The sequence below is a fragment of the Passer montanus genome, unplaced genomic scaffold (assembly GCF_014805655.1).
Source record: "Passer montanus isolate IOZ18808 unplaced genomic scaffold, ASM1480565v1 scaffold189, whole genome shotgun sequence".
NCBI lineage: Eukaryota > Metazoa > Chordata > Aves > Passeriformes > Passeridae > Passer > Passer montanus.
Genome location: NW_024366381.1, coordinates 986 through 27998, shown reverse-complemented (window position 1 = coordinate 27998; position 27013 = coordinate 986). Strand labels below are relative to the sequence as shown.

General features: G+C 48.6%; 1 protein-coding gene across 1 annotated transcript; it reads right to left on the bottom strand.

Annotated features, from left to right (window-relative positions):
- Positions 1-18053: 18053 nt before the first annotated feature.
- Positions 18054-25993, bottom strand: LOC120500697 (inositol 1,4,5-trisphosphate receptor-interacting protein-like 1; the record flags this gene model as incomplete). Its single annotated transcript, XM_039705906.1, has 4 exons — positions 18054-18155; positions 22476-22848; positions 24453-25718; positions 25806-25993. Coding segments are annotated over 4 exons (1929 nt in total), but the record flags the coding sequence as incomplete, so codon positions are not given.
- Positions 25994-27013: the final 1020 nt, after the last annotated feature.

The following is a 27013-nucleotide window of genomic DNA, read 5'->3' as shown; positions in this document are numbered from 1 at the left end:
GGGCTCGTGTCTCCTGCAGCCCTGCTCCTGCCCTGTCCTCTCCCCTCTTGGCAGGAGGAGAGAATTAATGCTGGGGAGGCAGGAGATGCATGCACAGACCTTCCAACCAGCTCAGGCTGGAGGTTTGGTTGATTTTGGTTGGAACTGTGTCCATGCCCCATGAAAAGCAAGCTCAGACCTGTGTCAGCTCAAAACAGCTGAGCTGGCTGCTCTTCCATGGCAGATAAACAGTGATTGATAAAAAGCTGCCAACTGTTTAAATGACTGCCATACGAGTCTATTTAATTTTTGTTTTATTTAATTTCTTTTTTTTTAATTGTAGTTTGCTAGCAGCTGCCAACTGTTTAAATGACTGCCATAGGAGTCTATTTAATTTTTGTTTTATTTAATTTCTTTTTTCTTTGTATTGGAGTTTGCTAGTTTTTCTGCAGCAAGGCCATCCCAAGCATTTGGGACCCATCTGCAACCACTGCACATCCACTGCACATTGTCCAAAAGGATGGGATGGAGGGATCAGAGATTTAAACTTCCTCTCCCCTGTGGCTCCTTACAAGAGTCATTAAAAGCAGGCTTTTCAAACTTATCCTCTGATGATGAGGCACTGCTTTTTTTCCCATCCAATCTCCACATTTTCATTTCCACATCTGCCCTTTGGCTGAAAGAACTGCTCATAGAAAGACAGTGCTGCACTGCTGTTGGTGAAATGTTGGGTTTTTTTCATGCCGTGAAGCTTCAATGAAACAGGAAATATTACAGCCTTTTGAAATCCATATAGAAATTGTAATAGTAGGGCTAATTATAAGAAATGGTCACTTTTCTGGGCCTCACATACAAATCTGTGCTTTTTAGATGTGCCTTTTGTCTCTGCAGGAGTCTGACTCTTTAGTGAAAGAAAATAAATACACAAGCAATTAGAACACTTCTTTTTGTGGAGGTTTTTTTCCTAAAGTAATCCATCCTAAAGACATCATGTACAGCATAAAATACATTGAAAATAAAATACATTGAAGATGTAAATACATTGTAGTCCTCAGGAATTGGAATTGCACCTGAATCCTTGCTCTGCAAAGGGCATGTAGATGTATTTCAGTGCAAAAATTGGAATTTCTTGAAGGTCAATGACCACAGATATAAATTATTTTATTAGGCAACACTAATCAGACTGAGACTGCTCTAATCAAAGGTGTGAGGAGTCAGCTTTGGCAGTGCAGAGCCTGTTAATCCGAGTGCCAGAGATGCTGAAACATTCCTTCATAGGCATGAGCCAAGCCCTGCAGACTGCCAAGAGCTGCCTCTGAAATTCATGGGAACTGGGAGTGTGGGGCACCTGGCAAGATGAAGCTTGCTGTAAAAACCTCTTTGGAAAGGAAGGGAGTTGCATACCAGGGGCTGGTGCAGTAAATTGGCTGTGGCCTTGGCCAGCATGAGCCAGCACTGGGATCATGGTGTAGGGAACTCACAAAGCAGCGTGGGGAATGTGCAGCCTGAGCTTTTCCAGGCTGGAATTTCATTCATACAGCCTCCATCACATGGCTCACTCTTCCATGGTTTTACAACAAAACCTTGGGTTGTGTCTCAGGAAAGTCTATTTTGCCCAGAGAAAGGAGGAGGTTCGCCACCACTGGTGCTGGAAAACCTCAGTGTCTTTGCACAACCCTGCTGGGAAATGGGCAGAGGATCCCAGCAACTGCTGAGCCAGTGCCCAGCCTTGGCACTGACCTGGAGAGATCTGCAAGAGAGCTGAGCTTGGTTAAACCTTCACCCGAGCCCAGACAGAGAATGGAAAAAGGCAGATTTTCCCTCTGCCACCTGTTTAAGCTCCAAAGTCAAGATGCACAAAGCCAAATATGCTGATGGGATGTGCACCCACACATTCCCACTGTGCTGGCACTGCTGAGGCACCTCCAGCCCTGGGGGCAGTTTTGGGTCCCCCATGATGAGACTTTGAGGGACTGGAGCATGTCTGGAGAAGGGAACAGAGCTGGGAAGGTCTGGAGCACCAGGAGAGGCTGAGGGAGCTGGGAAGGGGCTCAGCCTGGAGCAAAGGAGGCTCAGGGGGCCCTTGTGGCTCTGCACAGCTCCTGCCAGGAGGGGACAGCCGGGGAGGTTGGGCTCTGCTCCCCGGGAACAAGGACAGGATGAGAAGAAATTACCCCAAATTGCACCAGGGGAGGTTTAGATTGGATATTAGGGAAAATTTCCGCATGGAAAGGGTGGTCAGGCATTGGAAGGGGAGGTGCAGGGCGGTGGTGGAGTTCCCATCCCTGGAAGGATTTAAAAGCTGTGTGCATGTGGCACTTGGGGACATGGGTCAATGGTGGCCTTGGGAATAGTTGGACTCCATGATGTTAGAGGGCTTTTCCAACCCCAGTGAGTCCATGATTCTGTTTTCCAAGAGGTTCCACACAGTTCATCAGCCCCTCAGCTCTGCAGGAGGGTAGGTAAAAAATTGTTGGAGCCATAGTATTGGCTGGAAATCACCAGGAGAGGATGAGGTATCACGGCCAAGACCAATGGCAGAACAAAAAACCCAAAGGGCAGAAATGCCCTGTGAAATATTTTTGCTGATATTTTGTGTTTTGAAGCTCATCCCTGCAGGTATTTTCCTGAAGCCAAATTCACTGGTGTTGTCATGAGGATTTTTTCAGTTGTTCCTGCAGCAAACCTTGCTTTCCTGGCATCTGACCTCCTTTCTTACTGGTGATTCTTATCTCTGAGTTGAGCAAAGCACATGAAATATGATTTCATCTGCTCGGGAAGCAGGTAAGAAGGATAAGAAGAGATAAGAAGGAGCTGGTTGGCCAGTGTGAGATGCAAAGGAGATTACAGGAACTTTGCATCACTCCTGCACAAATAAGGCAGCTGATGAAGCCTGTGAGAAGCAATGATCAGGGCTCACCCCAGAATATCTGGTGCACCTGATATGAATTTTGATGGGACCAAGTCTCTGGCTTTTTTTTTTTTTTCTTTTTGGTAGGTTTTGATTATGCACAAAATACCAAAATAAAATAAACAAATATACCCCATTATCTGCCCTATTCCAGCCCCTGTGAGCTGGACAATGAAATTTCCTAGAACCACAGAATGTCCTGACTTGGAAGGGACACTCAAGTATCACCAAGTCCAACTCCTGGCCATGTACAGGACACCCAAGTGCCACACCATGTGCCTGAGAGTGTTGTCCAAATGCTCCTGGAGCTCTGGCAGCCTTGGGACCATGACCACTTCCCTGGGGAGCCTGTGCAGTGCCCAATCACCCTCTGTGTGAAGAAATTTGACCCAATTCTGAAGACATCTAACCCAGTCCAGCTCTCTGGGGCATTAGAAGTCAGTTTAAGTGACCTCTTCTCTCCTTACACATTTACTTCCCTATTTCAACCAGTAGGTCTCATTAAGTTTAGTATTTTCAGATCCCAGTTGTACAGGGGAAAATGTTTGGATTTTATTGTTATCATATGCTGTGAAAGTTTGACCCAAAATCTAGTCTAAACAAGAACACTGTACAAAAAGAAAGTGGCTTTTTGATCCAAGGACCTTGCACAACAAGCCACAAACATTTTGTAACAACAGCTGGTCCAGGGGTCCTGCCAGGACATGATCCTGGCTTGGCTTTTGAGAAGGAATTCTTGGCTCTGAGGGTGGGGAGGCCCTGGCACAGATTGTCCAAGGAAGTTGTGGCTGCCCCTGGTTCCCTGGAAGTGTTCCAGGCCAGGTTGGACAGGGCTTGGAGCAACCTGGGATGGTGGAAGGTGCTCCTGCCATGGCAGGGGGTGGAATGGGATGGATTTTAAAGGTTCCTTGCAATCCAAGCCATTCTGTGACTCCATGACAAGAGAACAGAGTCCCACATGGTGTTTACTCACACTAGGTAATTTCTGGACCAGAGCAGCTTTTGGAACGTGCCTTGCCTTATGCCCAGAGCAGTTGTAGGTCCTGCTGACACTCTGAGTCACACTGAACAAGGCTGGAAAAAAAAAATCTTGGTCTTGCTACAAACACAGCCAGGCTACCATCATCTTCCCCAAAGCCAGGATGTTACCCTGGGACTCTCCACACTGCAAGCCGTTCCATGCAGATGCACCTCTGATCTTCTTCAAAGCTCCTCTGGCTTTCCTGGGGCTGCAGATGGCTCTGGGATCTGCTGCTGGAGCAGGCTGGAGCAAGTGCTCAGAGGAAGGAGCCAGCAGAGAGTGAGTCCAGCTCAGAGGAGCTGCTGTGGCTGCCCACTGGCTTTGCAGATCCTAAATCCCTCCAGAGCCCCCCTGCATGGGGGGGTGGGTAAGAGGGAAGCACAGGAAGATCTGGACTCTTGCTTTTGGTCTTCAGTTGAGTTTATTGTTCCTTATCTACAAAGTTTTTCTGTCTGTCCAGCCGAGGTCTGATCAGCAAGACAGCCAAGGGCACTCTCCCCCGCCCACGGGGCGGTTGTCTCTTTTATAGTAAAAACTACGTATAAGATATTTACCTTTAATTTCCAATACTTTTCGCCCTTGTTGGCAAGTGCACTTTCTCTATGAACCAATCCACACATGCCAACATCATCCTGAACATGGATGCCAAGGAGAAGAAAGAAGAAGGACAGGGCACGCCCAAATCCCTCCGTCTTGGGACTCCCGACCCATGCACAGAATTCTAAACCCCCCCTGTACAACATATAAAACCCCCCTGTACAGTGCCTTATAATTCAAGTTTTATCAAGTGAATATCATCCCCTCACCATTCAGGCTTGAAATTCTCTCATTTCCTCACATTCAGGTGTCTTTGGCTTCCTGCCAGGGTCTCTGAGCCCCTGCCAGGGCTTTGAGACATCCAGGGCATCCAGAGAGATGCTCTGGGTTCCGACAGGAAGACAGCAGCAAAATTCAAACCTGAGAATGTTGCTGAACACTGCTTGAAATTCCCTTGAGATTTCAAGGATGAGGAGGGACGCTGAACACCCTGAAGTCCTCCTTTTCCAAACATCACTATTTTCCACACTGGAAGATAAAGTATCCTCTCTAATGCGTGGTGAAAAGGTCAAACCCATTGCAATTTGGGAATATAATACTTCCGACCAGGGCTTTCCTGGGGAAAACATTTCCCAGAAATTTTTGACATTACCAATCTTGGAAAAGTACTTCTTGAGCCATGAATGGTGATAATAGGAGGAAAAAAATTAGGCAGATGTCTTGTATGACCACGAGATGGCAGCTGGAGCCTGGGAAGTCCTTTGGAGACAGAGTAGCTCCTCTGGAAAACCAAGTCATTTGCCAGCCCACATTTGGGAATATGCACCTGCACCGTGTTGGCTTTGAACATTTTGCATGTGTGCTCCAAGCTCTGGAATATCTGATTACCCCTTTAATTTCGCTGCTCCTCTGAGCCTTCCTCCATTAGTCAGTATCAAACAAATGGTTTTAAGCAAAGTAATCCCTGCTGATATGAAAACAGCAGCACATCTGGTCTAACACCGCTGTTAGGCTCCAGTCTGCTCTGACACCTAATTCAAGAGAGACCCAGCTCTGCCTGCCTCGTGCAACCACCACTCCTGCCTGCAATTTCTTCTGGAGCTGGACTTTAAATGGCTGATTATGTGTGGCCACATTTCAGCAGCAGCTTAAGCAGGCCCTTGGATGCCCTTCATCCCTGCAGTGCAATTTGCTTGTGCTCAGGCTCTGCAAAGCTCTGATGGAGATGCCTCACCAGGACTTGAGAGAGGATTCACAAGCAGTTGAGCAACAACTGGATGAAGGCAGTGTGAGGTCTGAGGTTTCTCAGCCTTGTTAAAGTCCTCACAAAGACCAGAGAAATGTGAACTGGAAAGTGGTGCTTTAGGGCAGAAATTAATTATCCTGGAAGAAGGAAGGAATGATTGCTTCCATAGGTGGATTTTAAGACTGTGGAAGAAGCACGTGGAGTGGTCAAGGTAGTAATTTGGAAATCCTGCTGTGAAGCCATTTGGTTTGGAGTCAGCCTACATGAGAAGTGTCAATGCACTTGGCTGCTTTCCCCAGAAGTGACAGCTTGGTACACTTCATCCCCACCTTCCCCAGCTGTTCTGCATATGCCAGTGCTGCACAGGAATTCTGCCCTTTGCATAAGGGAAAACATGATAAAATTTCCATATTTCTGCCTGTTGGAAATCTTCACGTGGTGTTCAGCCATCACTGCGCATCTTTACTCCCTCCCAGCTCTGTAATTCCCTGCTGAGCTGTTGTTCTCCCAGCTGGGGAGTTGATAATCATGACAAAAGTTGATAATCATGACAATGAGCAATTTCTCAGCTAAGCCAGGTAACAGCACCTGCCACTTCAGAACCACCTTCAAGAACAAAGGAAAATGGTATTCAATTTGTAATTCCTGCTATTGTACTGGTTGGCACAACTGGAGCTAGAGGAAGATGGAATGATTTACCCACATCCCAAGCTAGGACAGACCCAACCCCTAAAGCCTGGTATCCCCCAAGATGACCACGTTGCCCATGATATCTCCTGCTAGAAGAAAACATCCCTGCTCCTCTCTCCTCTTGCTTCCACATGCCATGAGGAGGTATTTCCTAGGATCTCTCATGTTTCTCACAACAGCAGGAGGGATTTCTTGGCAATTGGGAGGCAGTAGGAAGGAGTTGCAGGGGGGATGCTGAGCAGAACAAGGAGGAAATTGTTACGGGCCCTGGAAAAAGGTGAAGAAACATCACAATGATTTCTGCACTTCTCAAACAGTTTGGTTTGTGGGATGGGAGCTGCCACTGCTGTGGGTGAATTTTAGTGTGCTTTCCTCCTTCCAAAGGGTGTCAGCTGATTTTATGGGACAGGGGAACACAGCCAGATCAGAGCTGTTCAATTCTCTCTCCCTTGACCCATTGTGAGTCATTTACAAAGGTTTAGACCAATTTAAAGCAAAGATGAATTTTGGAGCCTGTAGGTTTATATTTTGCTGCTGCTTTACTGAGGCCTGATCCAAGGACCAGCTAGGTTACCAGTCACCTTCCTTCTGACATCAGAGGGCATTAGGATGGGATTTATGCATTTGGGAGAGGTTTTCTAATAATTTATTTAAACACTGGATAGGGCAGCAGTGATCCAAGTCAGGCTGAGGGTTCAAGATTAGCACTCAAGAAGAATGCCAAGACCTGTGGATTTGCATGTAGTTTGGAAAAGGGGCAGTAACCTTGGGAATAGTATAGTCTTCAGGAGGAATGGACAATTCCCACCCCATTCTCCCCTCATCTTCAAAGCTTCTGTATCCCAGTGACATCCCCTTGCTGTTCCTGGGCCTCTGTAGGCTCTCAGGAGCCAGATCATACAATCATGGGGTGGTTTGAGTTGGGAGGGACTTTAAAGACCATATCATTCCAACACTCTGCCATAAGCAGGGATACCTCCCAGTACCCTGGGTTGCTCCAGCCTGGCATTGAACATTTCCAGAGACAGGGCAGCCACAGCTTCTCTGGGCATCCTGTGGCAGGGCCTCACCACCCTCACAGGGGAGAATTTCTTTCTAATCAGGTCTCACACTGATGGGCTCATACTGTTCCTGTCCCACTGCTTTCAGAGCATTGTCCATAATCACCAGCTTCCCATGGATGCAGAGAAACCTCAGCTTCTGGAGATGGTTCACCTGTGCAATGGAATGCATGGGGTCTGTGTGTCTTGATGTGAAAGTGCTTTTGCAGCCGGGAGCTGGGATACCACTTGATGTCCCATGTAGGAGAAGAAGGGAATTAAAAACCAGGAAAGTGACCTTATAGATCACATCATGGATCATGAATTGCAGAATCTGAAAGCCAGGAAAGCTTTGCAAATTTGAAAGTAAGGAATCATACTATCATTTACATTTGAAAAACCCTCTAAGTTCATTGAGTCCCACGGTTCACCCAGCACTGCCAAAGCCACCACTAACCTATGTCCCCAAGTGCCACATCTACAAGAAACTGAAAGGATGCATTGAGAAAAGTAAACCAACATCATCCCTTGGTCATTGCAGAGGGCAGTGTCTTCCTGCAGCAGAGCTGTTTGCAGGCTCCAGTGATGTTACTGGGAATGCCTGGCTTGCTGTGGGATGGGACACTGGAAAGGGAATGAGCCTTTACTGTGCTAAAACATACAGATCAAATGACACTTTGGGGTGTCCCTCAGCAGCTCCTAAGCCCTCCTCCCCTGCTCAATATGAGGCAGACCTGTTCCATCACAGCAGTGCCTGTAGGTGAGAGCTCACAGGTGCACAGGGAGCTCCCAGCACAGCAAAACTGCTCCAGTTCTGCTCCCTCAGGGCACAGGCAGTGAGAGGAGCACTGGGAAGAGCTGTGGGCTGTAATATCCCAATTATGCCCTCTGCTGGAGAGGATCTAGTGTGAGACTGATGGAGTGCTTCATGGAAGGGGGGTCAGAACTAAGTGGTCGTTAACATCTCTTCTGACCCAAACCATTCTGATTCTTTCTGCTTTCCTGTCTGGGTAATGTGGACAAAGACTTGGAAGATGTCCTGGCTTAAGACCAGGAGCATGCAAAGAATAGCTCCATCATGCAACCTGCTCTCCTGAAGCTGTTGAGGCAGCTGAGATCTCTTCAGACACAAACATCCGTCTCTTGTTAGGATGTTGCTTCTGCAGCCTGGCTCAGGGAAGCACTTGCACAACTTGCCAGCCCATCCCTTGGCCCAGCTCACAGAACTTGGGCTGCCATGGATCCTGTCTGACCAGGGGCAGGCTCACAGCTGTGCCTCAGTTGTATGGAGAACTCGGGATCATAAAAAGAGCTGAAAACTGGGACACCCCTGAGGGTTTGTTTCCACAGTCACCCCCAGCCATAAATATGAGGGCTGTGATTTCTAAATCCCATCCTCCAGATTTCTTCCTGGCAGATGTCTGGGTGCTTTTCTCATTGCACTCTTTCAGTTTTGCAGTGTCTGGTCACAAATTCCTGTGCACAGCATGGGATGAGTTTGTTGACCCAGGGTCTGCAGTGAGCAGGGTTCTGTCGACCAAAGAAAGAGGCTGCTGAAAGCAAGAGGATTGAAAGGCCAGGCTGGACGGGGCTTGGAGCAACCTGGGCTAGAGGAAGATGTCCCTTCCACTTGGAACGAGATAAATTTAAGGTCCCTTCCAATATTCAAATCTTTCTGTGAAACAGAGTCATTCTCACCCTCAAGAAACTGGGCCAGTCAATTTCTTTTCTGAAGATCTGCCCATTGATACCACTTCCTTATCTCTTTCCACAAGCAATAAATATAAAGACAAATCAGTGTTTTTTTTCTGCAGTGCCCACAGACAGAGAGAAATTCTTGGTGTGGAAATGTCACCATTGTGATGTTCCTTCGACCTGTGGAAGACAGTGCACTCCTGCCATCTCATGGACATTTCATGAACAGGGAGGAATTCCTTAAAAGGAAGAGGGGATTATGATGAATTGTTCTTCAAATTTGTTTCAACAGTTGAGAATTTAGCTAAGTATTAAATAGATTAATTTTTTTTTGGCCTTTTTGCAGGCTTTTGATTATGCAGTTTTCATAATGAACTCAGTGTGGTTGTTTCTGATTTGGCCCTGTGGAATCTGGCAGGGAGCCTCTGTCTGAATGCAAGACTTGCTGCATCCAGATTTGATTCCTTTTCCTTGGCACGTCTTTTTGCCTCCTGCTGATGGAAACTTTAAAGAAAAAAAATACCATGACATCTGAAACACTGCCAAAAAACATCAACATGCTTTCTGGCTGCTATCTATTGTGCAATACAAACCTCTTAAGATTTAATATTTCTAAAACTGTGGTGCACCTGTTTGCAAGAGAAACTACCTTGTCACATGATGACGTGTTTTGCCAAATCACTTAAAAAAAAATTTATTACCTTTAGAGTGTGAGTTCCCTCCCTTCCCTCCCTCTTTTTCCTTCTCCACCCCAAATTTCTCCATGCAAAACTCCTTCTTCCAAGAATTGATATCTGTAATTATATGATGCTTTTCCCACCATGTGCTTTTGACTGATCCTTTTCAACTACCTACAATGAGAGCTGCAATGACTGGGTGCATTTATCTGGAAGACACTGGTGCCTGCTGTACCAAGTTTATACCAGATAAACCCCAGTTTGGCCCAGCTGGGAGCTTGCCAGTGCCTGCAAGGTCACATTGGTTCAATCAACTCTTCACTACCCATCGCTGGACTGAAGAGGGCTCTGCTGTCTGGCCAAACCTCTCCGTCTGCCACAAAAGAAAGTTTCTTCTTCAGCTTGAGTTTATTTCAGCTGTTTTTCAAGGTAGATTTCAGTTCCACAACTGCTTGGCTGGGAAGGGAATCTGAGACAGAGCTGGATGTTGCAGGTGGGTTCAGGTGGGCCAGGAGAGCTTGGAGTGAAGAAATCTTTTGAAAAACAAGTGGCATCACTTCATTTTGCTCCCACCTGGTAGATCAAAGTATTGCTGAGTGATAACGTCTCCCAAGTCGCCTTCCAAGTGTCACAGAGATAAGGTGCTTTGCTCAGGTTACACTTGCTTGTTGCTGGTCTTGCTGTCACTAGACCGAGCACAAACAGAGTGTGCACACTTCAGGGATTGCTCTTGAAAAACCTTCTCCTAGTTTTCAGAAGAGTGGCAGCATGCTTCCACTTTCACCCGCCTTTGCACAATTGTTTTCCTGCTCTTCAGGGAGCAGAAGGGCTGGGTGCAAATTGGCTTAATTTTGGATCAGAACCAATTCAGCACTGTAGTTGAATTCAAGATGAACTTGCAAAATCTAGATTCTGGAAGAGCACATGTTAGAGAAAGACCAGGAAAGATGGTTTTCTTCTTCTTCTTTGTGGTCTTTTACTTGATCATTTGCCTAAAGTTTGCTTTAGAAATTAGGCCTTACGCATAATATCTGGCCTATACCTAAATATTTACATCCTATCTAGATAGTTATTATTTAGCAAAATTCCTCCCGCCTCTCTTTCATACTTCTTCCTGTAAGCTTCTCCTTGAGTTCATATGTCCTCTGCTTCAGCTCTTCTGGACTCTGCTCTCTGCCTCATTGCTTCTGTTGTGTAGATACTCCAGAGGCCTGAAAACAGGAGTAGCACTTCAGCACCAGTCCAGAAGGGACAACAGTGTGCAGGAAATAAGGTCACCTTTCCCTCTGAAGAGATCTGCTGTGGCAAGGCCCCCTCTGCTTTTCTCCTCCATGGAACAGTTTGCATGCAGGGTGTGGGTTGATATTCCCTGGGCATTGTCCTCCTCATTCTTGGCATCCCCTTGCAGAGCCTCAGCCCCTGCATCCTGTCAGGGCCTCAGGGCAGGTGGGATATTCCCAGAGGAGAGGGGCTGCTGTGTCCCCATTCCCCCTGTCCCTTATGTCCATGTGTTGAGGAGGGCAGAGAGGATGGGGACTCCTGCCTGCCCCATGTCCTGTCTGTCTGTGGGGCCTGTCCCAGGGCAGCTGGGCAGGCTGTCAGCATCATTATCAAGTCCGAACATTATGTTTTAAACATTGAAATTAACGAATTGTGATTATCGTCAAAATTATTTTAACTGCAAGCTGTATATAGTTATATATTAATATTAATAATGTAAAAAAGAATTATATTTTCCTGCAGATTATGTAAAATTCAGTGTTTAAGATAAAGATTAAGCATACTTCAATTATACTTAATTAGCATAATTCCTATTAATTTTGGAGAATAATAGTTAATCTCTAAAGTAACTAAGAAATTCAGGTGCTTAACTATTAGTTATTATTACCACTATAACGATATTTTACTTGAGTATTATTCTGCCTTAAAATTATGAAAATTAGGAAAACAGTGCTAAATCTAGTTATTTTACAGTAAATGTTTAAAATACTGAAAATATTTCTAGACTATTTAAGAATAGGTATCATTCATTCGGCCCGGTCTTCCTTCAAACGCCTCCATCCCTGAGCAAAGGCAAGGCCCCTGCAGAGAAAAGGGTTAAAATAGACAGAGTTAATACAGATATAGTTAATTCAGACACAGTTAGCAGATAGAGGGAAGAGGGGCAGGGCCTGGCAGGAGCCCTGAGACTCTGCCCCGGCTTTGCGGGGCTGTGCTGGGCAGCAAGCGCAGCTCTGTGCGCTGGCTGCTCACAGGGCAGCTCCACAAATTGTGGTTAGAGTCAATCTTATCTAAGCAACTATCTCATATATTGTTATATATTAATATTAAAAAAATAGTTTTCTTAATAATGATGATTATGCAAAATTCACTGCTTAAGATAAAAACGTAGCATACTTCAATTGTGTTGAATGAATATATTTCATACTCACTTTGATGAGCGATAGTAATTACATAATATGAAGAATAATTGTTGTTACTTACGTAATACTTATTACGATATTGATATCTAACTGTTGTATTATTCTAAAGGAACGCAATTAATATATTGAAATATTTTTTAGATAAATTAGTTAAAATATTTAAAATCTTTCTAAACTATTACACAATTTGAATCAATCGCGAGGCATTTGGCTGGCTCCTCCTTCAAATGTCTCTGTCCTCGAGCAAATGCAAAGCTTCTGCATGGAAGAGTGGAAAGAGAGACATTAATATAGGTACAGTTAGTGTAGATACAACGAAGAGCTAGAGCGAAGAGGGGCAGGGCCTGGCAGGAGCCCTGAGCCTCTGCCCTGGCTTTGCAGGGCTGTTCTGGGTACCAAGCGCAGCTCTGTGCGCTGGCTGCTCAAGGCTCTTTGGACTCAGCACAGGCGCTGGAGCAGGAAGAAATGATCACCGGGCTTTGGAGACTCCAGAGACAAGTATGGATGATGAGTGTGCAGAGAAGACAAAATCAGCACTGCACAGCTGCTTCTCTCAGCCATCAATCACAGAAAATTCCAACGTTACTGTTTGGGTTGGGGGTCTTTGTGGTGTTTGTTTGGAGCTTTTTCCTTCACAGGAAAACCTGAGGCATTTGCCATATTGTACACCTGGACTGGAGAGGTCCACTCTCAGTGCTGCCTAGATGGAACTCAGAATTGTGCCTTTGTCTCTCTCCTTCTCCTGTTCAAATGTGTCAGTGGGAGGGATTGATGGGTAACAGCGTTTCTCTTTTCTCACCTTGTGCTCAGGAGCTGGGAGAGCCGCCCAGCCCCCTCCCCTGTCCCAGCTTTACCCTAGCAGGGTTCTGCAGTAGGGTAAGGTGGCATTGTTGCCAATCTTTAAGCTGCCAGCACTGGTGCTAGCCAAGGTGGAAGACTCATCGCTATGGCTTTGAGTTGGCTCACAGCTGCCAGCATCATGGCTGTGTCCCACTCCACATTGGTCCTGCTATCAAGTCGGAGGGCACGAGCATGACTGTGCTAAGTCCATCTGGAAACCATGACTCCATGTGCCACTTCCAGACATTGCTGCAGTGCCTCAAGCAATGACAATTCTAGCAATTCCATGGTCAGCTGTTGCCAGTGCTTGACAACCCTTTCAGAGGTGACATTTTATCTTAATACCCAATCTAAGGCTCCCCTGGCAGAACTTGAGGCACTTTCCTCTTGTCTTCTCCCCTTGTTTCCTGTGAGCAGAGGGTGACCGGCACCAGCCCCACGCTCCTGTGTGGGAGATGCAGAGAGTGAGCCGGCGCTTGTGCCCCGGGCCTGGCCCAGCCCGGCCCTGCCACGTGTGCACTCACCGCTTGCCCAGGCTGTGCTGGGCCAGCGTTACCCGCGGGGGCCTGTTCTAGCGGCCCCCATTGTGACACGCTGCCCCTGATGTCACCCGTGCCAGAGGCATCACAGCCGGGCCAGCCCCGCCCTTGGTCCCCAGCCCAGCTCAGGGGCTGCGAGTGGGCCCAGCAAGGAAAGCCCTGGCACCACCAAGTGCAGCCCCTCTGGGAGGGAATGGGCCCCAGGATCTCCCTTCACAAAGCGGGCAGAAGTCTTCAGACCTTTTCTTGAAGGGAAAAGAATATAACTAATAATGTTGAATATGATACATAATATCATGTATGAGAGTGCTAGAGGTGCTTTTGTAATGGCACTGGTTTTTCTCTGAGTGGATTAAGTTACTCTGGCTGACTTTTTCCTGCTTGAGACTTCCCAGATCCAGTCCCTCCAAGACCTCTGTGAAACCTTCCCATTATCGGACATCATGGAGAGGGAAGAGTAGCCAGAACCCCACCAGGCTGCTCTTGACCAAGAACCAGCAGAGGGCTGGTTCTGGCAGAGAATTGTAGCTCTTCGGTGAAAGTGTTGCACAAGCTGACCACTGGTGTTGTAGCAGAAGAGCTGAGCAAGGCACAGGAATGTCATGCCAGAGTGCATTAATGTGCTCCAGCTGGCAGGGCCTGAGCGCCCGCCCCGCGCCCTGCCGCAGGCACGGACAGGCCAGGCCCCGCTTGCTGCCCTCATGGCGGCACTCCTGGCCCCAGCGCTCTCCAGGGCCTTCTCCAGGGGCACCTTCCTGCGGCCTTTGAGTCCCTGCCCGGGAGCCAGCAGAGACCTGCAGAGGGGCTGTTGCCAAGGGCCTGCAGGCACAGCGCCAGGGCCAGTGGCTTCCCAGTGCCACAGGGCAGGCTGAGGCGGGCCATGGGGAAGGAAGCCTTGGCTGTGAGGGCCGTGAGGCCCTGGCACTGGTTGCTCAGAGCAGCTGTGCCTGCCCTGTCCCTGCAAGTGTTTCTGTTCAGGATGGATGGGCCTTGCAGCAACGTGGCCTAGCCAGAGGTGTCCCACGCCATGACAGACGGGTAGAACTGGATGGCCTTGGAGATGACTCTGGACACTCACAGACACAGCCTGTTTCTTGAAACACAGCCATTACTGGAACTCTGCTGTACTGACTGCAGCTCCCAGTGGAAACAGAGTTCCTGAAGAAGGGAGAGCAGGCAGTTTCATTTAAAAAAATCGATCCTGTATTTTAAATATATTTAAGAACACATCACAATTAGAATCATCCTTGTGTTAATAAATTTTTTCTATACCCTTATACCTTGTATATGAATAAATACAATGATGAAGTTTTCTAGATTATGAAAAATTACTTGGTGATGAATAAATATTACATATATCAGATGTGGTTTCTTCACATAATTTGCAGTAGTTCTTACAATGAATGATAATTATTGTGCAGTAGAATGTATAATTGTCATAACAGAATTAGTATTTTTTTTTTTAATTACTACTACATTGTACGTATGTATTACTAGACACTAAAGTGAGTATTGGATAAATTAATAAAATATGGAAATAATTTCTAAACTAATAATGAAGTTAAACCAATGTCCATCCATCCGGCCTGGTCTTCCTTCAAAAGCCACAATCCCTGAGCAAATGCAAAGCTTCTGCAGGGAAAAGGGTTAAAACAGATGAAGTTAAGAGACAGAGGGAAGAGGAGCAGGGCCTGGCAGGAGCCCTGAGCCTTTGCCCCGGCTTTGCAGGGCTGTTCTGGGCAGCAAGCGCAGCTCTGTGTGCCGGCTGCTCACAAAGACGTGCGGCTGGCCTTGGCCAGCCCAAAGAGCATCCCGCTCACCTTGCTGTTCATTCAAAACAGCCTGGCCATTTTCTTCTTTACCATTTTCATGGTCCCCCACATTGCCTTCAAGTCTTTGCATCTCCTCTTGAACCGAAGCCTTCTCTGCTTGATTTCCATCCTGTGCCTTCTGGCCTCTTCTTCAGCTCTCCGGGCCGCTGCTCTCTGCTTCATGGCCGCCCTTCTGCGCCTGAACCAGAGGAACAAAGGCAGGAAGAGCAGTTCAGCAGCAGCCCAGTAGGGCCCCTGCTGCACGGCTGCCGAGAGCAGGGTCCCCAGGCAGGCTCGGGTGGCTCTGGGGTAGCCTGCTCCAGGTCCTCTTCGCTCAGCTCTGCATCCTCATGCGGAGTGATCACCGGGGACCGCAGAAAGTGGAAGATGAGCACTGCAGGCAGAGCAAGGACTGATCTGTCTGCCATGGTCTGCAGGGGGAGAGAGACAATTTGTGTTGCTTTGCACAAGAGTTGCACTTGTGTGTAATTAAGGAATGGCCACTGCTCTTGTGCCTGAACGCTCATGCAGGGTACGAATGTGGTGTCAAAGTGCATTCATGTGCTCCATGTTGCATGGAACACCCGTGTGCAGGAATGCAGAACACCTTCCTTCTGAAGGGATCTGCTGTGGCAATGCCCCCTCTGGTTTTCTCCTCCTTGGAGCAGTTCGCATGCAGAGTGTGGGCTGATATTCCCTGGGCATTGTCCTCCTCATCCTTGGCATCCCCTTGCAGAGCCTCAGCCCCTGCATCCTGTCAGGGCCCCTGGGCAGGTGGGATATTCCCAGAGGAGAGGGGCCGCTGTGTCCCTATTTCCCCTTTGTCCCTTATGTCCCTGTGTTGATGAGGGCACAGAGAGGATGGGGACTCCTGCCTGCCCCGTGTCCTGTCTGCCTGTGGGGCCTGTCCCAGGGCAGCTGGGCTGTCATTCCTGTGTCCCCCTGTCCCTGCAGGCCCTGCTGGCATGGCCTACTGCAGCGTTCCACACCCTACACAGCCATGGTGGCTCCTGAGCTCTGCAGGAACCCAAGTGACAGTCTGAGTGGGGGCACTCCTGGTTTTCTTGCATTTGGCACCCCGCACAGCAGAGGATGGATCACAGCAGCAAAGGAACAGCTGCTAGAGGGGAGGAAAGGAGCCTCTGCATGGCCAAGGGGTGCTGTGGTGCCCCTCTGTCAGGAATTCCCCACAGGTGACACCTGGGCCCAAGGTGGACACTCACAGACACAGCGTTTGTTCAGGCATTGCCTTTATTGCATCTTTACACTGATGCAGCTCTCAGAGGGATGACACCCTCCCAAGACAGGCGGGCTGTCAGCATCATTATCAAGTCACAATAACATGTTTTAAACATTGAAATTAATAAATTGTGATTATTGTCAAAATTATCTAACTGCAATCTGTATATGGTTATATATTAATATTAATAATGTAAAAAAGAATTATTTTTTCATGCAGATTATGTAAAATTCACTATTTAAGATAAAGATTAATCATACTTCTATTGTAATTAATTAGCTTAATTCCTATTAATTTTGCTGAATAACAGTTAATCTATAAAGTAAATAATACATTTAGGTACCTAACTATTACTTATTATTACCATTATAATGATATTTTACTCTAGTATTATTCTGCCTTAAAACTATGAAAATTAGGAAATCAGTGCTAAATCTAGTTATTTTACAGTAAATGTTTAAAATATTGAAAATATTTCTAGACTATTTAAGAATAGGTATCATTCATTTGGCCCGATCTTCCTTCAAACGCCTCCATCCCCGATCAAATGCAAGGCCTCTGCAGGGAAAAGGGTTAAAATAGACAGAGTTAATACAGATACAGTTAATTCAGGCACAGTTAAGAGACAGAGGGAAGAGGGGCAGGGCCTGGCAGGAGCCCTGAGACTCTGCCCCGGCTTTGTGGGGCTGTGCTGGGCAGCAAGCGCAGCTCTGTGCGCTGGCTGCTCACAGGGCAGCTCCACAAATTGTGGTTAGAGTCAATCTTATCTAAGCAACTATCTCATATATTGTTATATATTAATATTAAAAAAGTAGTTTTCTTAGTAGTGATGATTATGCAAAATTCACGGCTTAATGTAAAAATGTAGTGTACTTCAATTGTGTTGAATGAATATAATTCATACACACTTTGATGAATGATAGTAATTATATAATATGAAGAATAAGTGTTGTTACTTACTTAATACTCATTATTAAGATATTGATATTTAACTGTCTTATAATTCTACAAGAATGCTATTAAAATCTTGAAATATTTTTTAAAATAAATTAGTTAAAATATTTGAAATCTTTCTAAACTATTACACAATTTGAATCAATCTCAGCAGGGCCTGGCAGGAGCCCTGAGCCTCTGGCCCGGCTTTGCAGGGCTGTGCTGGGCAGCAAGCGCAGCTCTGTGCGCTGGCTGCTCACAAAGATGTGCGGCTGGCCTTGGCCAGCCCAGAGAGCATCTCCAGCAGGAAGCTTTTCTTCACACAGGCCACTGCCCGTGCTCCTCCAAAAGCCTGCCCAGCCTACCTTCACCATGCTGTTTGTTTCCCTATTCATTTGAATCAGCCTGGCCATTTGCTTTTGCAGTTGTCTCAAGGCCCTGCGCATTTGCTCCATCTCTTTTTGTCTCTTCTTAAGGAGCCACCTTCTGCGCTCGATTCTCATCCTCCTCCTTCTGGCCTCCTCGGCAGCTCTCTGGGCCGCTGCTCTCTGCCTCATGGCCGCCCTTCTGCGCCTGAGCCACCAGGCCAAAGGCAGGAACAGCATCTGCGCACTTTCCCAGAATTGCTGCAGCTGCTGCAAGGCCGCCAGGAGCCAGGCTCCCCAGCCAGGCTGAGGTGGCTCTGGGGGAGCTGGTTTCAGCTCCTCTGCAGTGTGCTGCACATCCCCATAAAATCTGTCCACCAAGGCAAGTGGGAATGGGAAGATGAGCAGCAGAATCACAGCCAGGACTGATCTGTCCGCCATGGTCTGCAGGAGGAGAGAGACAAGGGTTTGACTGGGGCTAGAAGGGAACTGTGGGGGCTGAAGGGAGGCCCGGAGGCGCAGGGCTGTGAGGGCAGGAAGCAGAGGGCCCCAGAGGGCTGGCAGGCAACAGGGCCTGTCCCAGCGGGGCAGCAGCAGCCCCGTGCCCTGGCCAAGGCTGTGGCCCGAGGGGCTGGCCCTGGATGCAGGGGCACAAGGCAGGCCCGGGTGCGGCGCTTGTGCCCCGGGCCTGGCCCAGCCCGGCCCTGCCACGTGTGCACTCACCGCTTGCCCAGGCTGTGCTGGGCCAGCGTTACCTGCGGGGGCCTGTTCTAGCGGCCCCCATTGTGACACGCTGCCCCTGATGTCACCCGTGCCAGAGGCATCACAGCCGGGCCAGCCCCACCCTTGGTCCCCAGCCCAGCTCAGGGGCTGCGAGTGGGCCCAGCAATGAAAGCCCTGGCACCACCAAGTGCAGCCCCTCTGGGAGGCAATGGGCCCCAGGATCTCCCTTCACAAAGCAGGCAGAAGCCCCCACGACATTGTATCAAAGAGAAGTGATTATAACCCTTTATTTTGAAAATTATACATAATATCAATTGCTAAAACACCTGAGAATTTCAGCTGCATTGCACAAATGCTCCACTAATTGGCCATTCCTGCTGTCATGAAACACCCAAGCAATGTGCAAGAATCTCATGTCAAAGAGCATTCATGTGCTCCAAGGTGCAGGGGGCAGCTGTAGCTGTAATAAAGAAAAGCTATCCACCAGGAGGGATCCAGTGTTGCAAAGGCTCCTCTGTTTTTCTCCTGCAAAGGCCTGTTTCCATGCAGGATCTGGGTTGAAGTAATCTGAGAGACACCATCACATAAAATCAGGCACTGTCCACCTGCTGATTCTTGGGTTCTCCCTGCAGAGCCTCAGCCCTGTATCCTGTCAGTGCCCCTGGACAGTTGGGATATTCCCATAGGAGAGAGGCTGCTGTGTCCCCATTCCCCCTGTGTCCCTTATGTCCCTGTGTTGCGGAGGGCACAGAGAGGATGGGGACTCCTGTGTCCTGTCTGCCTGTGGGGCCTGTCCCAGGGCAGCTGGGCTGTCATTCCTGTCCTGTGTCCCCCTGTCCCTGCTGGCCCTGCTGTCATGGCCTACTGCAGCGTTCCGCACCCTACACAGCCATGGTGGATCCTGAGCTCTGCAGGAACCCAAGTGACAGTCTGAGTGGGGGCACTCCTGGTTTTCTTGCATTTGGCACCCCGTACAGCAGAGGATGGATCACAGCAGCAAAGGAACAGCTGCTAGAGGGGAGGAAAGGAGCCTCTGCATGGCCAAGGGGTGCTGTGGTGCCCCTCTGTCAGGAATTCCCCACAGGTGACACCTGGGCCCAAGGTGGACACTCACAGACACAGCGTTTGTTCAGGCATTGCCTTTATTGCATCTTTACACTGATGCAGCTCTCAGAGGGATGACACCCTCCCAAGACAGGCGGGCTGTCAGCATCATTATCAAGTCACAATAACATGTTTTAAACATTGAAATTAATAAATTGTGATTATTGTCAAAATTATCTAACTGCAATCTGTATATGGTTATATATTAATATTAATAATGTAAAAAAGAATTATTTTTTCATGCAGATTATGTAAAATTCACTATTTAAGATAAAGATTAATCATACTTCTATTGTAATTAATTAGCTTAATTCCTATTAATTTTGCTGAATAACAGTTAATCTATAAAGTAAATAATACATTTAGGTACCTAACTATTACTTATTATTACCATTATAATGATATTTTACTTGAGTATTATTCTGCCTTAAAATTATGAAAATTAGGAAAACAGTGCTAAATCTAGTTATTTTACAGTAAATGTTTAAAATATTGAAAATATTTCTAGACTATTTAAGAATAGGTATCATTCATTTGGCCCGATCTTCCTTCAAACGCCTCCATCCCCGATCAAATGCAAGGCCTCTGCAGGGAAAAGGGTTAAAATAGACAGAGTTAATACAGATACAGTTAATTCAGGCACAGTTAAGAGACAGAGGGAAGAGGGGCAGGGCCTGGCAGGAGCCCTGAGCCTCTGCCTGGGCTTTGTGGGGCTGTGGTGGGCAGCAAGCGCAGCTCTGTGCGCTGGCTGCTCACAGGGCAGCTCCACAAATTGTGGTTAGAGTCAATCATTCTGTCAGTGCCCCTGGACAGTTGGGATATTCCCATAGGAGAGAGGCTGCTGTGTCCCCATTCCCCCTGTGTCCCTTATGTCCCTGTGTTGCGGAGGGCACAGAGAGGATGGGGACTCCTGTGTCCTGTCTGCCTGTGGGGCCTGTCCCAGGGCAGCTGGGCTGTCATTCCTGTCCTGTGTCCCCCTGTCCCTGCTGGCCCTGCTGTCATGGCCTACTGCAGCGTTCCGCACCCTACACAGCCATGGTGGCTCCTGAGCTCTGCAGGAACCCAAGTGACAGTCTGAGTGGGGGCACTCCTGGTTTTCTTGCATTTGGCACCCCGCACAGCAGAGGATGGATCACAGCAGCAAAGGAACAGCTGCTAGAGGGGAGGAAAGGAGCCTCTGCATGGCCAAGGGGTGCTGTGGTGCCCCTCTGTCAGGAATTCCCCACAGGTGACACCTGGGCCCAAGGTGGACACTCACAGACACAGCGTTTGTTCAGGCATTGCCTTTATTGCATCTTTACACTGATGCAGCTCCCAGAGAGATGACACTCTCTCAAGACAGGCAGGCTGTCAGCATCATTATCAAGTCACAATAACATGTTTTAAACATTGAAATTAATAAATTGTGATTATTTTCAAACTTATCTTAACTGCAATCTGTGTATGGTTAGATATTGATATTAATAATGTAAAAAATAATTATATTTTCCTGCAGATTATGTAAAATTCAGTGTTTAAGATAAAGATTTGGCATACTACAATTGTAATTGTAATTAATTAGCATAATTCCTATTAATTTTGGAGAATAATAGTTAATCTCTTAAGTAAATAATAGATTCAGGTGCTTAACTATTACTTATTATTACCATTATAACGATATTTTACTCTAGTATTATTCTGCCTTAAAACTATGAAAATTAGGAAATAACAGTGAAATCTAGTTATTTTACAGTAAATGTTTAAAATATTGAAAATATTTCTAGACTATTTAAGAATAGGTATCATTCATTTGGCCCGATCTTCCTTCAAACGCCTCCATCCAGCGTTACCTGCGGGGGCCTGTTCTAGAGGCCCCCATTGTGACACGCTGCCCCTGATGTCACCCGTGCCAGAGGCATCACAGCCGGGCCAGCCCCGCCCTTGGTCCCCAGCCCAGCTCAGGGGCTGCGAGTGGGCCCAGCAAGGAAAGCCCTGGCACCACCAGGTGCAGCCCCTCTGGGAGGCAATGGGCCCCAGGATCTCCCTTCACAAAGCAGGCAGAAGCCCCCATGACATTGTATCAAAGAGAAATGATTATAATCCTTTATTTTGAAAATTATACATAATGTCAATTGTTAAAACACCTGAGAATTTCAGATGCGTTGCAGAAGTGCCGCACTAATTGGCCATTCCTGCTGTCATGAAACACCCAAGCAATGTGCAAGAATCTCATGTCAAAGAGCATTCATGAGCTCCAAGATGCAGGGGGCAGCTGTAGCTGTAATAAAGAAAAGCTATCCACCAGGAGGGATCCAGTGTTGCAAAGGCTCCTCTGTTTTTCTCCTGCAAAGGCCTGTTTCCATGCAGGATCTGGGTTGAAGTAATCTTAGAGACACCATCACATAAAATCAGGCACTGTCCACCTGCTGATTCTTGGGTTCTCCCTGCAGAGCCTCAGCCCCTGCATTCTATCAGTGGCCCAGGGCAGGCGGGATATTCCCATAGGAGAGGGGCTGCTGTGTCCCCATTCCCCCTGTGTCCCCTATGACCCTGTGTTGCGGAGGGCACAGAGAGGATGGGGACTCCTGCCTGCCCCGTGTCTTGTCTGCCTGTGGGGCCTGTCCCAGGGCAGCTGGGCTGTCACTTACATCCTGTGTCCCCCTGTCCCTACTGGTCCTGCTTGCCCTGCTATCCCCAGTGGCAGAGACTTGTGCCTGGGTACCCATGGGCTGCTCCCTGCTGCGGCCTGGGCTGGCCCCAGAGCAGGGTCCCCCTGCGGGTGGCCCCGGGCCGGCCGCGTGTCCCCAGCGGGCTGTGCCCGGGCAGCTGCCTCAGCCGTGAGGGCCGCAGAGCTGCGGGAGCCCACGGCTCTCTGCCGGCCGCCCTGCAGAGCTCCCAGCTGCAGCTGGCAGGGCCTGAGCGCCCGCCCTGCGCCCTGCCGCAGGCACGGACAGGCCAGGCCCCGCTTGCTGCCCTCATGGCGGCACTCCTGGCCCCAGCGCTCTCCAGGGCCTTCTCCAGGGGCACCTTCCTGCAGCCTTTGAGTCCCTGCCCGGGAGCCAGCAGAGACCTGCAGAGGGGCTGTTGCCAAGGGCCTGCAGGCACAGTGCCAGGGCCAGTGCCCTGTGCCACAGGAACGGCGGCCTTAGGCTGCAGATGGGCAAGGAATTCTGGCCTCGGAGGCTGCTTGGGCCTGGCCCACGCCTCCCACAGAAGCTGTGGGTGCCCCATCCCTGCCAGAGTTCCAGGCCAGCTTGGATGGGCCTTGCAGCAACGTGGCCTGGCGCAAGGTGTCCCTGCCCTTGGCAGCAGGGCTGGAACAAGACAACCTCTAAGGGCCCTTCCAAGCCAAACCATTCTGGGATTCTGTGATCAGAGGGGCTGGGTGCAGCTCGGCTCAATTTCTGTTTAGAGCCAATTCAGCACTCTCCGTTTGATTTCAAGGAATCTGTTCATGAGCCCAGATTCACAGTGTGTGGCATTGAACGCCACTATGCGCCTGGCTGAGATCAATAAAACCATGCACACTCCAGATTCTGCAAAATTGCATTTTATTGAAACAGGAGCAAATAGTTTCCCAGCTTGCCACTCAGAAATGCCCTAACTTTGGAGCATTAATATTGGCCCCAACACATAGCAACACTACATATGTCTTTACATGTATATAAATATGATACAATATATGAAATATATTATAAACATGCAGTATATAATACATATTACACAGTTATATTCAAATATAATTTATACAACATCTATATAAGCTATGTATATTATATATGTTATAAATATATTTATTTTATGGAAAGCCTTCCAGACAGAAATATAGTAAGAGCAACAATATGTGTCACAAGAGATAGTGACACTTAATACTTGTTCTACTCTAACAATTTAAACGTAATTACACATTCAACCCTTTAAAGTTACTTGTTATCCTCACACCATAACTACATATTTCGTATATTTTATGTAATTTCCATCAGAATAGTGCTTTGTTCTATGGTAATATACAAGCATATATAATTTATAAAAATTATAGTTTATAATAGGAATACACTATATATATATATATCTGTGAAATAAAAATCGAGATTCCTCTGCATAAAAAATTTCTGGTCAACTCCAATCCTGGTGGTCCAGTGCTGTTGTGAAGGTGTCCATTGCAGGGAGAAGGAGAGGCTCCATCCATTGACTGATCCTGGGCCAGCAGTGCTGATTTTTCCTCTTGGTCCTTCTTGCCCCGTTGTTTTTTCTCTTTCTTGGTCCCACATTGCCACTTATGTCATGCTTGAAATTTTACCCCTTTTCAAAGGCCGGGAAAAGCTGCATGTTGCAGGTGGGCTTTGGAGACGTTGGCCCTGCTTGTCCGGCACGTGTTCTCTTTGTGTGCTTTTTCAGCAATGGGAGAGTTCCTAGCCAAGCAGGGCTCAGTGCGGTCGGGGCCCTTTGTTGGGAAATGAAAAGATGCAAGGAGGTAGAACACAGCCGCCCGTGGCCCTGCACCTGCTGAGGCGGCAGGAGAGGCAGTGGGACCTTTGCCAAAGCTTTGCAGGCATCCTCTTCTCCTGAAAGCACCAACTGGGGACTGCAAGGTGGTTCTCTGCTGCCAGCTGCGAGCAGCACAAGCAAGCTCTGTGCTCAGAGCCATAACTCTTCCCCTTCATCCGGTAAATCCTCAGCAAGAAGGATTCTTCTGAACCACTTGTAGAGAATGTGGTACTCATAGAGCGCATGGGCGTGGGCAGCCGGCTGCTGGGCCAGGTGCTGGAGGAGATTGTATGGCTCAGCTCTCTGGACATCTGCGGGTAAATGGATGTCCTGAGGAAGCCTCTGGTTGCCCACAATGAAGTGGTGGAGGCATTTTGCTCGCAGACATAATTGCAGGCTGTTGATGATATCCAGCAGTCGTACGACGAGATCTCTCCTGCGCCACTCTGAGACGGGTGTGATGTTGAGCAGGTGCATGACAATGGTCTTCATGGTGTAGGTGGAAAAGCTGAAGCCCAGTGAAAGACGAGTGAAGAACTGCAGGCATTTGAGGTGCAGGCTGTCAGGGGGGGCCTGCCTGGCAATGTGCTTGAAGAACTCAACCTCTGCCACAGCGTATGACTCGGGCCAGGTTGTGCTTGCTGTGTAGGCCTCTCTAGGCTGGCTGCACACAAAGATGGCTGAGTCACCTCTCCGCACGCCGAAGAACAGCTCAATCCTGAAGCTTTCCTGCCCGTAGGACACCTGGAATTGGCAGGAGCGTGTGGAGGGCATCAGCCTTAAATGCCAGTTGTGTGACTGAGGCAGAGCTGGCCAGACTGCTCTCACCAGCTGGTAAAACCAGCGGGCAGTTTTCTGCACGTCCAGGTAGGAGCCGGTGCACAGGGTGTCTAGGAGGCTGGGATCCTGATTGCTGCTCAGCTCCTCCTCGGGGTGGTGCAGGAAGCACAGCATGTCCTCAGCCTGCTGCTCCCTGCTGCAGGTGCACTCCAGCTGCACGCGGACACGGAAGTTCCTCACGTGCCTCTGCTCTTCACTCTCCAGCTCCAGGTGGAAGCTGTGGCCTCGGGGAGGAGTCATGGGGATGAGCACGCTGTAGACGACATCCTGCTCACGGGGACTCCAGCCTTCAAAGGCACTGCCCACCCCGATGGCTCGTTGCAGGACCGGGTAGAAACTATTGGCCAAAACATGGCCAAAGAAAATGGTATAATTATCCATGAGGTCAGTTATCCACTCACAGCCTCTCTGCAGGTCCTGTACAGGCCACTGGATGTGCTCCATTGCAACTTCTCCAAGGAAATCATCAAAATCATCCTCTTCTTCTTCTTGGACTTCATTTGCAGCATCGTTGTTGTTTTCTGCAACTGCAGCCTCATTGACATCTTCATTGCCAACGTTGTCTTCTTCGTTTGCCGCTACAACATTGCCCGCTTCCTCTTCATCTGCCCCACGGTTGTCTTGTTCATCCTCCTCTCTGCTCAGGCTGCTTTTCCACCCAATCAACCAGAGGACCAAGAGAAGGCCCAGGAGCACAGCAACAGCTAAGAGCTGCAAGAGCTGCACCTGCTTCAGCTGCTCCTGGGTGAGCTGTTCCACCTCCTGCTCCAGATGAATCCTCTCCCATTCCAGATGCTTTGCACGCGCTTCCATGCGCAGACGTGTTTCCTCATCCAAAGCGTCAGCCACGTGCTGTGGGTACTGGATGAGGCTTTTCAAGAGCATGAAAAGGAATACCATGGGCTCCATGGTCTGCAGGAGGAGGGAGAGAAGGGAATGAGTGGGGCGGGGATGGACACGACTACTGCTTGCTGGAGGGAGGATCCTCAGGGATGTGGGCGCAGGAAGGACAGGGCCCCACACAGAGAGCATGCAGGCAGCAAGGCCTGTCTCACTGCCCCAGCAGCTCCAGCTCCAGCCCTGTGGCCTGCCCAAGGTTCTCCTAGGCGGGGCTGGCCCCGCATGCAGAGGGAGAAGCCACCCCAGGTGCAGCGTTTCTGCCCCAGCCCTTGTTCCCAGCACAGCGTCGCCACCACGTGTGCACTCACCGCTTGCCAAAGCAATGCAAGGCCAGCGTGAGCTGCTGGGGCCTTTCTTTGCTGCCGGCATTGTGACACGTGCCCCGTGATGTCACACGTGTCGCAGCATGTCACAACCCAGCCAACCACACCCTCTGTCTCCTGAGCCGACTCGTGGCTCAGGCACTCAGAGTGGCCCTGCTTAGAGCTGCCCTTGTCTGAAGCTTTTCCAAAGCACTCCCATTGTTGTCTCTTTTGCAATTATTTTCATCTGCCCTTCCTTGGCAATCTGATAGATATCCCTGTTGGAATGCAGCCTTGAGGATCATTGAGTCTGAGCTTTGACTCCTCACTGGTTGAGCTACACTTAAATCTGGATCTGAGTGTGGTTGAAAAAGGCGCTCACAATCACACAGTGCAACTGCAAACTTCACACTGCCCACTGCTCCAATCGGCCAGGTCCCCAGATGCCATTTCCACATGACGTTTGAACCTTTCTGAGGGTGCTGGCTCAGCCATTTCCCCAGGCAACCTGTTCCCAAGCTTGACATCCTTTTTGTTGAAGGAATATTTCCTGGCGAAATCCAAGCTAAGCCTCCGTGGCACAACTTGAGGTCATTTCCTCTGCTCACATTGTTTGTTCCCTGGGCAGATAGAACGGCCCACACTTAGTTACAACCTGCCTTCATCTGCACCGTGCCAGGCCGTTGGGCTGTGAAAGCAGCTGCTGGCAGAGGAGGGAAGGGTGGTGCAT